General features: G+C 41.9%; 1 protein-coding gene across 16 annotated transcripts in view; it reads right to left on the bottom strand.

Annotated features, from left to right (window-relative positions):
* Nucleotides 1–11,817, bottom strand: part of DOCK3 (dedicator of cytokinesis 3) — a 307,148-nt gene extending 295,331 nt beyond the window's left edge. For 9 of the 16 annotated variants that reach the window (XM_086367785.1, XM_086367784.1, XM_086367782.1 and 6 more), the window contains exon 1: nt 11,387–11,816. In XM_086367785.1, coding sequence (XP_086223911.1) covers nt 11,387–11,771 — 385 coding nt within the window. In that variant the 5' untranslated portion in view covers nt 11,772–11,816. Of the gene's footprint in view, nt 1–11,386 lie in introns of all 16 variants that reach the window. The other 7 variants (XM_086367783.1, XM_086367778.1, XM_086367775.1 and 4 more) reach the window with 2 other exon arrangements.
* Between the last annotated feature and the right edge of the window lie 1,631 nt (nt 11,818–13,448).

The raw sequence follows: 13,448 nt of genomic DNA on the forward strand, positions 1-13,448 counted from the left end.
TGCAGCCATGAAATTAAAGGACACTTACTCCTTGGAAGGAAAGTTATGACCAACCTAGAGAGCATATTCAAAAGCAGAGACATTACTTTGCCAAGAAAGGTTCGTCTAGTCAAGGCTATGGTTTTACCTGTGGTCATGTATGGATGTGAGAGTTGGACTGTGAAGAAGGCTGAGTGCCTAAGAATTGATGCTTTTGAACTATGGTGTTGGAGAAGACACTTGAGAGTCCCTTGGACTCCAAGGAGATCCAACCAGTCCATTCTGAAGGAGATCAGCCCTGGGATTTCTTTGGAAGGAATGATGCTAAAGCTGAAACTCCAGTACTTTGGCCACCTCGTGCAAAGAGTTGACTCACTGGAAAAAGACTCTGATGCTGGGAGGGGTTGGGGGCAGGAGGAGAAGGGGACGACAGAGGATGAGATGGCTGGATGGCATCACTGACTCGATGGACGTGAGTCTCAGTGAACTCTGGGAGTTGGTGATGGACAGGGAGGCCTGGCGTGCTGCGATTCATGGGGTCGCAAAGAGTTAGACACGACTGAGCAACTGATATGATCTGATCTGATCTGAGCGCCACCTGGGAAGTCTATATTCCCACCACCACCACCCCCAAATTCCCAGAAAGCATCACAGCCAGATGAGAAAAGTAATAAACAAACAAGAGAACCACTGAATGGAATTCATGATTTTCCTTGGGATTTCAGTAAGAAAGCAAACAAGCATCACTGTATTATTGTTATAATGACTTGTTTGCATTAACAACATCCAATAGTCAGAAAATCCAGTTAAACAATTGATGCCAAAGAAGTTGAAATGGTAGTACAGGACACTATTTTTGTAATGCTTCAGAATTTATTCCTCCAAGCCTGTATCAACTTTGAAATTTCTGAAGATACAAATCTGTGGAGAAAATGATGCCCCATACTTTCGAGAGTGCAGAGAAGCAAGTACTCTTACTGTCCTGGTGATAGTTAATTTCTAACAACCAACTGCGCAGAAGTAGATTAGATAAATCACAGTACCTAACACAATGCCTGATGGAATAGCAGTCATTAAAACAATGACATTCCAGTTATAAGAAAAGGTTTGTAGTAGAACAGATTTAAAACAAAAACTGTTGGGACTTCCTTGGTGGTTAAGACTCTGCACTTCCACTGTAGCAGGCACGGGTTCGATCCCTGGTCATGGAACTAAGATTCCACATGCCATGCAGCCTGGCCAAAAAATAAATTACTTGTGCTTTAAAAAATAAAAGACTTTTATGACAATATAAACAGTACAGTCCTAAATTTATTTTAAATGCCTGCATCAGAAAAAAAGACTGGAAAGATATTCCAGCATGTTTTGAGGGGTTATGTCTGAAAAATAAATCGTATCTTAAAAGTAAGATATCACCCTTATTTTCTTTTTTGTGTATTTTTCTGTATTTACTGGCATGTCTATAATGAACCTGTATCTTATGTAATCAGAGCGGAAATGTTATAGAAAAAAAAAAAACCTCAAATGTATTCAACATATTGAATTCACAATACAGGGCAGAACAAAACATATTATTTATATTAAACTCCAACAAAAATCTTTTCTTGGTATTTTTAAAGGTTTAACCTTTAGTTTACAGGAAAAGTCATTCATCTAACACACAGCTTCCCCAAAGGTGTCAGATGAAAGACATATTGTTGCAGTTAGTTCAAACTGCATCCCAATTATCTGCTACAAGTTTTCTGAATCACTGCCATGATAACTGTGAAACTCTAGGTGAGATGGATTCACACTGGAATCCTACAGGCTTCCACCCAAAAATCAGTCATCTAAACTCAGCCACAGGCAGTAAACCTTCCTAATAGGTTCAAGAAAGAGAAAAGCTGAGAAAAAAAAAATTGTATTCATGATGTCACCAATTTCTAATAGTAAATATTATGAGACTTACAGCCTGCCTTTTAAAATACTATCAGGATCAACAAAGCAAAATAAAACTCTTCACTAAATTGGGCTCCTAATTAAGCATTTATTGATCCCTCACTATGTGCTAGGTCCTGGGGTTACAAAACATGAAGACAAAATTCCTTGTCCTTGAGAAGCTCAATCCCTCCAGGCAAAGAGATGCAATTAAGCATGATCTAAAGGGATAAGTGCCATAACTAGAGGTTGGTACCAACTGCTGCAGGAGCAAGAAGCAGTGCTTATTACTGGGCAGAGCTGGGGAAGGCCTCAAAGAAGAGGTGACATTTCAGTTTTTTAAGGTGGCATTCCTCAGGCAGAGAAAGGCAGTCGCTGCATTCTTGTCATATTATAAGAACTGAGCAAAGTGACAAAGGTAGCAAAGTGTTAGGTTTGTCTGGAAAAGGGTGAGTTGTCCAGCGTATCTAAGGTGTCGGTGATGTGGAAAGCAAACAGAAACAAACTTAAGAAAGGCTTGGTGCCTCCCTTCCTCCAGTTCGTGAAGATGGAAACAGACTTCGGGTCTTTTTAATGCTAATGTATCTTCGTCATTTCCCACACTGAAAAGAAAGGCCACACAGACCTCTTAGCAGCACCCTTCGTCCGAGGCCATAAACCCCGCTCTGGCCAGGAGCCCACCCAACCCCAAACACTCTCAGGTTCACAGGTGGCACAGGCACGGCTGGCACTGTCAAGAAATGTTCCATAAGTCACCCAAATAATGTGCACTCAAAACACAACAAAGCAGAATCTACTCCTTTATAAACTGGACACTTCCCTCTAGGTAATAAATTTTTTTTCCCTATTCTGTTCAACATTTTTATCAGCTCACTTGGAAAAGGTCAAAAAGCAGGTTTATCAGTTGCGTAGGTAAAAAAGTTCAAGGAAATAACAGGTGGGATGACAAACCCAAGCTACTAAAAAGACTTGACAAGTTGTACTAATAAGCCAAATACAGGGAACCTACTCCTCAACTTAGGACCAACGGGAGGAGCCATATATGCTCTCCCTTAATGAAATGTAACGAAAATAAATGTAAAATCTTTTTTAAATGAAACTAAAGTTTTACATTCATGTCTATTATCAATAGCACACGTTCAGGATGCAAGAGATCTAGCTTGACTTCAGTTCATATGAAATAAAATCTAGAACTTAGCTGTTATGAAACCAATATGAGTAATTAGTGTGATGAAATTAGATGAAATTAGATATTTGGAGATGAAAAGTCTCCAAATATCAGGTTTTATACCACATTAACAAAAAACATGCAATTCAGTCCTACAAATACGTGTATGAAACCTTCTACATGCCTGGAACTGAGTAATATCTGTCAAGAACACAAAGAAACAGTTAACCCTGTGACACACAGGCTTAAACTGTGCAGGTTCATTTATATGCGAATTTTTTCAGTAAATACAGTACTTGTATTTTCATTTTACAGATCTCTAACTCAACTAAATGTGTGGGGAAATTTGTATTTAATTAGAGATCACAATATGTGGAATCAAAGGAACCAGGGTTGAAGTTCTGATTCTATTCAAATTGTTTCAGCTTCTTGCCCTAGGGTGAGTCATTTACCAACTCCTTTGTCCTTGAGACAGAAATAGAACACAGATTTTTGACCTTATGAGAGGTTGCCCCCAATCCCCTGCATTATTCAAGAGTCAATTGTAAATAAGCCACAATCTCTTTTTTTTTTTTACCACACCAGGCTAGCTCTTAAGAGTCCCGACCAGGGATCAAACCCGTGCCCCATGAAATGCACTGGAAGCACAGTCTTAACCAATGGACTGCCAGAAGTCCCAGCACAATCCCTACTTTTAAGAGTTTACAGCCTAAAGCAGAGTTTTTAAATGTGGGTCACAATATCAACTGAGTTGCCACCCATGTTTTTTAATGGAAATAGAAACGAACAGAAACACCAGAGTACACTCTACAAAGTACTATCTCATGAAACTTCTAACTTTTTCATGTGTGTGTACAGTGTAAACATATACACATAAGAGGTAATATTTTAAATGTTTATTGTAGATCATAGTCAAAAGTTAGAAGGACATTAATCTTATGGAAGAGGATCAGTTAAATATATCACTACAAGATATGAAGTATCACGGAACTTGAATCAAGTCTACCTGATTGGAGAAAGACAGGGGTATGGTCAAGGGTCTAGAAAAAGATGTACAAAGACAGTAATATATGACAGAGCCTTAACAGATAGGAAAGAATCTGAGACGAAGATGGGGTTGGGAGGAGGTACCGCACGTAGAAAGAATAAAATGAACAAAGACATGAAGCAGCAATTAACAAGAAGGGTTTAATAGGTGGCACAGATCGTACTGGCACATGGCAGCAATGGTATAATTAAGTCCAGACAGAAGAACTTGGGGAAAGTTCAGTTTGGATAAAGTGTAAAGTACAAGCAAGTCAGCAAATGCAGCTGAAAAATCAAATCTGAGCCGTAACATGCAAGTGCTAGGCACACAGCAAACACTTAGCCACTGGTCTTATTCACCATCCCTGGAGCCTTAAACCAGATCATCTTTAAGATGCCTCACAATTCTAAAATTTTATGAATAACTGAAGGGCTAAGACGTAGACACAGAACACAACTTATAAGAAATTACAAGGAGTCTATTCAACAAGGAAGAATGTTCTCATCACAGCTAACAATAAAATGGGCCATCTCAAAAAGTGGTGAGGGCACTGTCATGAGATATATTTGAAGAAAAGTCAAAGTACGATACTAAGTCTGTAATATAAAGTTCTTCATTTATCATACAGTAGTTCTTCCATCAATTTTTGTTCTCATTCATCAATCGACAACAGCTCATGAATGAGTTCTGAAAAGAAAGGGAGAAACAGATGGAAGCAGGAGGTTGGGGTTTTACTCCCATTGTAGATAAGTGGAAAAACAGAAAGTTTCTGAATGACAGTTCCCAACATAGTCATTATTTTTACTAGAATGTCCTAATGTGTGATATAGCAAGTCAACTCAGGTACTTGGGCCACAGCTAAAATAATTTGGCAATGTACTTCTGAAAAAAATTTTAAAGTTCCCAGAACCTTTATGTGGAAAAAAAAAATCTTGCTTTTCTATACAAAATCTGTCAAGAGGGGGTATGTAAGAGTCTTTAGAGCATAATCATAATAAACAGATTTGTTCATTATGGTAAAAGTATAACATTGCAATTAAAGTCCTAATATAGCATATCCAATAATGCTTACACACTGAGAATAAACTCAGATCATTCTTCTCATCAAGAATAAAGATGCAATAATTCAAAAAAGATTCATAATACAAACCATTAAAAACTGAAATTCAGCACCAGTGTAAAAGTATGGCATGAATAAAAAGTACTTTCAACTTCAATGACCATTCTTTTGAGACATCATGCTTCAGAATGTGTCTAAAAATGACAGAAAATGGTGTCATTTACAATTAAGCTTTTTATTTCTAAAGCACATTCTCTCATAACACTGCATGATAAAATTATCCGTAACATTTGTATAGTCTATAAAATATTGTTCCATATTGACTTTTCTGTTAAAATGTTGATAATTTCCTGCTGATTATTTCCTGCTTACAGAATGGCAGATCAAAACAAAGCCATCTTGATTTAAGGAGGCACTCAATAAACATTTGCTGAAATCAACGATTTTCTTCTCTACTAAAAATGCCTCTTTAAAAAGAGGACAGTAGTTACTCCTGGGCATATACCCAGAGAAAAATATGGTCTGAAAAGATAAACGCATCCCAACCTTCACTGCAGCACTGTTTACAACAGCCAAGATATGGAAACAACTTAAATGTTCACTGACAGAAGAATGGATAAAAGGATGTGATACACACATAAAATGGAATATTACTCGGCCATTAAAAAGAATAAAATCATTCCATCTGCAGCAATATGGATGCACCTAGAGATTGTCATACTGGGTGAAGTCAGACAGAGAAAGAAAAATATCATATGATATCATTTATATGGAGAGTCTTAAAAAATAATACAAATGAACTTATTTACAAAACAGAAACAGACTCACAGACTTAGAGAAGGAACTTATGGTTAGCAGGGGGAGGTGATGCAGAGGGATAGTCGGGAAGTTTGAGATTGACATGTATTTTTAAACACACTGCTATTCTTAAAATGGATAACCCAACAAGGACCTACTTAGAGCATAGGGAACTGTACTCAATATTCTGTAACAATCTAATGGGGGAAAGAATTTGAAAAAGTATGTACAACTGAATCACTTTGTTGTACACCTGAAACTAACACAACATTGCTAATTAACTGTGCTCCAATATAAAATAAAAAGTTTTTTAAAAAGGAGGGTAATAGTACCCAACATACTCCTCAGGGCTGTTAAAAACCTGCCTTCTGAATTGTCAGGCCTTGAATCTGTTCCCATCAGCAATGCAAATCATTATATCCAGAAGCAGAACAATAAATACTATGCAGTCTTATAAAAATGCCTAGTATAGAAATAAATGTTCTTAAATATAACTATCCAATTTAAGTTTGGAAGCCTTTATTTTCTGAGCCAGAGACACACACTGCTGACAAATTCTTTTCAGAGATAACATGGCATAACAAAAGCAGCTATGGATCAGAATCCCAAAGTCCTAGGTTCAAATCTCAAATCTGCACTTCATTGGCTTAAGTATCTTTAGTCAGTCACTTAATTTCTTTCTGCTGAGGTTTCTTTCTCATCTGTTTAAAAAAAAGTGGGGACAGGTGATATTATGGTGTCAGGCTCAAGCAGGATCATGACATGGAAGTTTCCCTATAAACACTAAACTCCTGACCATAAAACATCAAGCACATCCCCACTTTCCAGAACAAAATTAAGTCCTGGGTATGTGACATCTTCTCTACCTCTGATGGATGCTTTACCTCTGAGAGGTACGGGGCCCTTTCTGAGGCTTCAAAGGACAGGATTCCCTGACAAGGCAAGTAACCGAAGAGCCCATGCCCGCCCACTGTTTCAGGGTTGCGTCCATTTACCAGCAGACTTAGTGAGATTCTGGGAACACTGGTTCTTTCAGATCTGGTTTCATAGACCCAGTCCCTTCCTACCTTCACATGCCTCTACACCACAGGCTTATTAGAAGTTAAATTTCTTTTTAAGATTCAGGGCTTTTTTTAAGTTTATTTTTTTCTTCTATCTGGGGAAAATCAAACCAGAAGGAAATCAGGTAAAAATCAGGCAGAAAATATGCATTGTTTTTAAATAAGAAAAGAAATAATTATGACATCACAAAACTAAAATAGTGGTATTCTGGTCAGTAATGAGGAAATTTTTTTTCATAGACTGCTAAGTGGGGATTAAAAAAGAATAAGCAGTAATCACTCTTAAATCATTACAAAATTTACCTCATGCAGTAGAATAAAAAAGACGACTTATGATGCAGCTTCCACTTAGTGGCCAAACTAAAACACATATACTCAAACCTGCTATTCTATTTTAGGAGTTTAATTACAAACTCCTATTTCATCTATTGGTGGTGTTTACTGCTGCTGCTGCTGTTAAAGGGTGAGAAAAGTATTTGCTTGCTCTCTGGTTTCTATACTTGGTAGTTTGGGTGCAATCAACATGGGAAAAGACAGGTGTTTCACAAAAATGGTTGGATTTTTTTCTCACCTAATGCACTTTAGAATACAAAGCTTCCTGAAAAGGTAAAATTAAGAATGGAAAGATGCAAGGCTTTCCAAGTTATTTATGGCAACAGAACTGGAAAGCAGAGAATCCCTAAAAGGGAGAGAGAGACCTAAGGAGTCAGAACACAGGTTACAAGGGTTCAGTAAAGAACAGCTCCTTGTAATAGTAGAGAATGGCAGTAAAAGGTCAAGTATATGACAAAACATTACCCACTGACCAGAAGAAAATTAACAGGAATATTCAACTGCTGAAGGACAAAAAGGACTAACAATCTCTGAGATCCAGTTTCATCATCTGTATAATGAAAACAACCTTAGGACTGCCACCCCCAGCACTGACCAGCCCATCACTGATCTTCAAAAAAGGATAGTTTCTTCTGCAAGCCAGAAGGGAATGGCACAATATACTTAAAGTGATGAAAGGGAAGAAACTACAGCCAAGAATACTCTACCCAGCAAGACTCTCATTCAGATTTGACGGAGAAACCAAAAGCTTCCCAGACGAGCAAGAGTTATGAGAATTCAACACCACCAAATCACCTTCACAATAAATGATAAAGAAACTTCTCTCAGTAGGAAACACAAGAGAAGGAAAAGACCTACACAAAATAAACTCAAAACAATTAAGAAAACGGTAATAGGATCATACATATGGATAATTACCTTAACTGTAAATGCACCAAACTTAAATGCACCAACCAAAAGACATAGACTGGGCAGATGAAAACATATGCATGGATGCACTTCCACTTGCCACATGACTCTACTTAACCCCCCAAACTGCATGTAATTATTTGTAACTGTAATGATCGTTTTTGTCTGGCTATTTATTGTGAAAACTGATAAACATCTTTAACTCTCGTGGGGGAAAAAAAAAAAAAGAGTAGTGTTCGCCCCTCCCTCTAAACTCAATCACAGAACATTACAATGGAAAAGAGAAATTCAGACATCACTTAGTCCCTAGTGAATAAATCAAATAATTTGAAAATGTCACAACCTGTACAGAATTTGTATATCATAAAAGATTTTAAAGGCATTAAGGTATTGCTACAGAATCTCAAAAATCTTATCGAAGTCAAATACAGATGAACAGCTGCAGTGGGAGAGACTCCTCGGCCCTGCTGCAACAGAGGACTCCTTTCCTCACCAACATCTAAGCAACTTATCCAGATCGGTGGGAAGAATGTCTAAGTTCTCCCTCCTTGCTATAAGAATTGTGGATTAGCAAGCAGAGATAGAAATGTGTGCGCCAATCTGCTCGTAAAAATCAAAGTTGAAATGCAAAACATTTTCTCATAGGAATTAATGATAACAGATTTTCAGGCTAGCAATTAAACAATGCAGCTAACACTCCATTTTTAATTGACTGTTTTTCTCACTATAAGTATAATGTTTAGGCTACTTTATAGACTGAACTAGCTTTTATGAAACGGCAAAGAAGTGTAACCCTAATATGCCTATGAAAAAAAATGTGTTCTGGGTTTTGAACAATTCACACAGGAACTTTCAGACCACAGCTGAGGAAGAGATAGTAGAAGAAAGCTATGAGAGAAACAGGAAGGGAGTTTCTTTGGCAGAAAGGACAAATAAACTACACGAAATTACAATTGCTAATGTCTTCAGAATAACTCTCTCTCTCATTTAAGAAGCATTTAAGTCCTATCCTGTGCCCAATGCTGTGCCCCTCCACAGGGAAAAATTTTTCTAAAGCTAAACCCACAGTCCCAGAAATGCAGAAATTTCCTCCCATCTTCCTGAGTAAATCACACACCAAATCATAGTGCTTTGAGATTCACATACGCCTATCTTGATGACCTTGCACTGTCTCCATCTCAGAACCCACACACCTGAGGATATGCCTAGTGCAGTTATTACTCTAAGTACTGTACTAAGGGGAAAAGAAGAAATTAACATTTATTAAGCACTTGGTAGGCTCTCATTTGGTTTTCACAATCCTGTAGGTAAATATTATCCCCAACTCACACATTAAGAAAATGATGTTTAAAAAAAAGAAAGAAAGAAAATGATGTTAAATAACTTGCCCACAACACCAGTAAAGAGAATCCAGGACTCAGAAATCTGCCAACTCTGCTACTCAGAGGTTCCTACCCAGAAGGAAAGAAATTATTACTTAGCTGCCAGTGGACAGTTGATCACTTTCACATCAATTACTTGTTTTTCTAATTAAGCAGGTCTGAGAGCAAATTATGGGAAAGATACACCACCAACTCTTCATGTCACAGAATATATTTAGTATTTAGGGAATGCTCCAAGAGAAAGGATAAAACGTTCCCAGAGGTGAATCCTAGCTTTCACATCATTTCCCAATCCCATCTCAACAGACTCTAGCACTAGGGCTCCTTTCAACACTTCCATCCTAGCCTGTATCAACATGCACTTGTCATTTAGTCGCTAAGTTGGGTCTGACTCTTGCGACCCCATGAACTGTAACCCACCAGGCTCCTCTGTCAGTGGGATTTCCCAAGCAAGAATAGCGGTGTCAGTTGCCATTTCCTTCTCCAGGGAATCTTCCTGACCCAGGGGTTAAACCCATGTCTCCCACACTGGCAGGTAGATTCTTTACCACTGAGCCACCAGGGAAGTCCCGTTGTGCCCTTAGAGCATAACAGATTAAAAACTTCAGAAAGTTGCCTTTCAAAACAAGATTTTCTACCAGCACAGATCTCTCTGCAGGTCCTTAAATTTAAATAATTCAATTTCTACATAATTTGCCTGATGGGATTCCTAGACGTTTGTTACAACTGACAGTTTAAAAGTTACTTTGTAGTGAACTGTGAACTAAACCTTCATTGAGCTGCAGAAAATATGGGAAACAAAAGTTTACCTTCAGACAGATTTCACCATCTAAAATTTTCCATTAAAACTTCAGGGGGAAAAACCTGTACACTCATTTTTCTATCTAACTGAATAAGATGACAGGTGACTTACAATAATGCAATGTGGCTGAACTCTCTTGCATAATCACCACAAAACACACTGTAAAACTAATGTTCAAGCCCTTAAATTATTGAATATTCTTTTCAAAATAATTCAACACTGTAAGAATTATTTAGCTTCTGGAGTTTAACACTTGTAACAGATTTTTTTAAAGGAGATTTTAAGAGAAATAACGGTCTCATCTAAAAACAGATTCATCTGTTTCCTAACAAAACCATGACTATAATATACACTAAACACTGGGGCATGTGCAAGAACACTTCCTATTGTAACGTAATTACTCTTTCTAATATTGAAGGCAAAACAAAGTAAAACGGATCAAACATTTCCAGTCAAATGTCTGCAAAATTCTGAATAGAGAAAATGATGTCAACGTATTTTATCCCTTTTTTTTTCCCTTAAGGTTGAGTCCAAAAATAAACAGTCATCCGGCTCATCAACTCAGGATCAGAAACTCATTAAAACTGAGGTTCGAGAGCAGAGAAAACAGATTCTCAGAAACTGGCTTCTTGGGTAAAACTGCCCCGTGCCCCGCACCAGAAGCCTCGGGCGGCCGCCGGGGCCCTGCCCGCCCCTCCCGCCGGCCGCACCTGCCGAGGCTGCGCTGCCAGCGCCCCCTGCCGCCCTCCGCGCGCCTAGAGACCCACTCCCACCCCCGCGCCTCGCGCCCGCGCCGCCCCCACCCCGCGCACACCTCGCGCCGAGGCCGCGCAGCCTGCGGGCCGCGGCGGGGGGCGCGCGGGCGCGAGTTGAGGCGGGGCCCGCACGAGGCCGAGAACACGGGCGCGTCCCCCGAACCCCCGCAGCGACCAGGCCCGAGCCTCACCTACCTACGCCGTATTTCTCTTCCTCTGTGGGGGTCCACATGGCCGGGCCGGGCGCGGCCCCGCGGGCGCGGCGACCGGGCGACAGCGCGGCGGGGACGGCCGCGGGCCCGGCTGTGGCGCACCGCGAGCCGAGGCGGGGGAGGTCAGGCGGCGCGGGGCAGTGGGCGGCGCATCCCTCACAGGCCGTCCGGGATGCCGCCGCCGCCACGTCTGGACCGTGAGGCTCCGCGGGTGGCCCGGCAGTCCTGGTCGACGCGGGTGAGGGCTCGCCACCTGTCCGTCCCCGCTGCTCTCGCGCCGCCGCTTCGTCCCTCACAGCTTCGCTGCTCGGCTCCCGGCGCCGCCGCGGTTCGGCTCGCCTCAGCGGGCTCGCAGGATGCCCGCGCATGCGCCGCTCCCCGGCGCGCGGGGGCTCGCGCCGCCCGGGCTCGCGCCGCCCGAGCCCGCGCGCGAGCCCCCACGCGCCGGCGCCGCCGCGCGCCAGCGGAGGGAAATCCGCGAGAGGCGATTGGACGGCCCGGCGGGGTCAGGACTGGCTCTCAGGCAGGCCTAAAGCCCTGGGTGGCCCCAAGCTCCGAAGGAGGCGGGGCTGGACAGGTGGGATGCCCTCGGGCCCCCAAGGGCTTCGAGGTCCAATTCCTCCTGCACCCAGAGATCGCAAGTGGAGAGGAGAGAGCAAGGAAGAGGGAATAATACCGCTTTAAGACCCATTCAGCTGCCATCCACAGCCCCGTCACGACCCCATCCCTAAAAGATCCCTGGTCCCGCAGGGCGGGGTCGCCGTGGGTGAACGAAGTCGGGCACACTCATGGCCCTCGCTCTTTGGACTCTGGGACTCCTCCTTGGTTCTTGTCACCCTGAGTTGGCCTGTGTGGTAGATGTTTGGGGTCAGAACAATCACTGCACCCTTCCTAGTAAGTAAGCACTTGTTCGTTGGGGGCGTGGGGGTGGGGGATAAGGGGTGGTTGTTCCTGCACTGGGCACCGCCTCTGCTGCTCCTAGGTCTCTGTCTTACAGGCCATCCTGAGTTTCTGGTTTGGTTCTGACACTTTCCTCCTTTCTCTCCTCCCTAAGAATCCATTCACTCTTAGGTCTGCAGATATCACTTCGTGACCCTAGATCAGTGGCTCATCAAAGACCAGGAAGGTCTTGGCAACTGCAGGACTTCTCCTTTCCATCTGCATCTGGATCGCACAGTGTTCTTAGCCCTAATGACAGCAGATCCGTACATTTCTGTCACCAGCACCACCAAGTCAAAACCCTGGTGTCACCCCCCACTGTCACTCCTGAGCACTCCGACTCTTCAAAAGCCAGTCCAAGGCATCACCTCCAGAAAAACCTTCCCTGATCCTGCAGCTAGCAGACTGGATCCTTCTTTTGTCTGGGATTCAAGCTGTGTGCCTTTGGGTCTTACTTTTCCTGGAAGACTGTCAGCTCCCAAAAGGCAAACTCCAGGCTACAGTTACTTTTCTGGTTCATCATGATGCAGCCCAGCACCTGACACACACTTGTTGAATAGGAAGTGAGGCTAATACAAGAATATCTTGGTTATCAACAGATCTTGTTGATTCTTCATTCACCATATTCTTTATGATTCATAACTCCTCCCAGGCCTGATTGTGCTCACCTGGATCTTGCCACAGACTCCCATCTGCTCACCTATACACCCCACCTCCCACCAATGAAGGCTGCCCACTCCTGCCCCCTGAAAAATGTTCTGTAAATGACTGAGTTTCTTAATAGCTTGATACATTTTGACCCGAGAACATACTAAAAGACATATCCTCACTTATGTTGCTTTCTCTTCCAGAGAGCTAGACCCCTGCCCAGTGGCCACCGTTGGATGTTTGCCACAGAATGAAGCCCCATTCCCACAAAGCTCTCTCCAGGGAGCTATCCAACAAGAGGTGCCAAGCTACACAGACCCTCTGAACAACCTTTTAAGAGCTCTTATTTCATCCCGTAGTTCTACTCCCATTGACTGATATATGTGATGATAATCTCGGAGCCTAAGAACTAGTTTTCCCAAAGTTCACTTACTCCCTGTCTCAATCCATCCTAGATG

This window comes from Bos grunniens, chromosome 22 (assembly GCF_055505025.1).
Source record: "Bos grunniens cultivar Pamir isolate PY7600 chromosome 22, Bosgru_T2T1.0, whole genome shotgun sequence".
Lineage (NCBI taxonomy): Eukaryota > Metazoa > Chordata > Mammalia > Artiodactyla > Bovidae > Bos > Bos grunniens.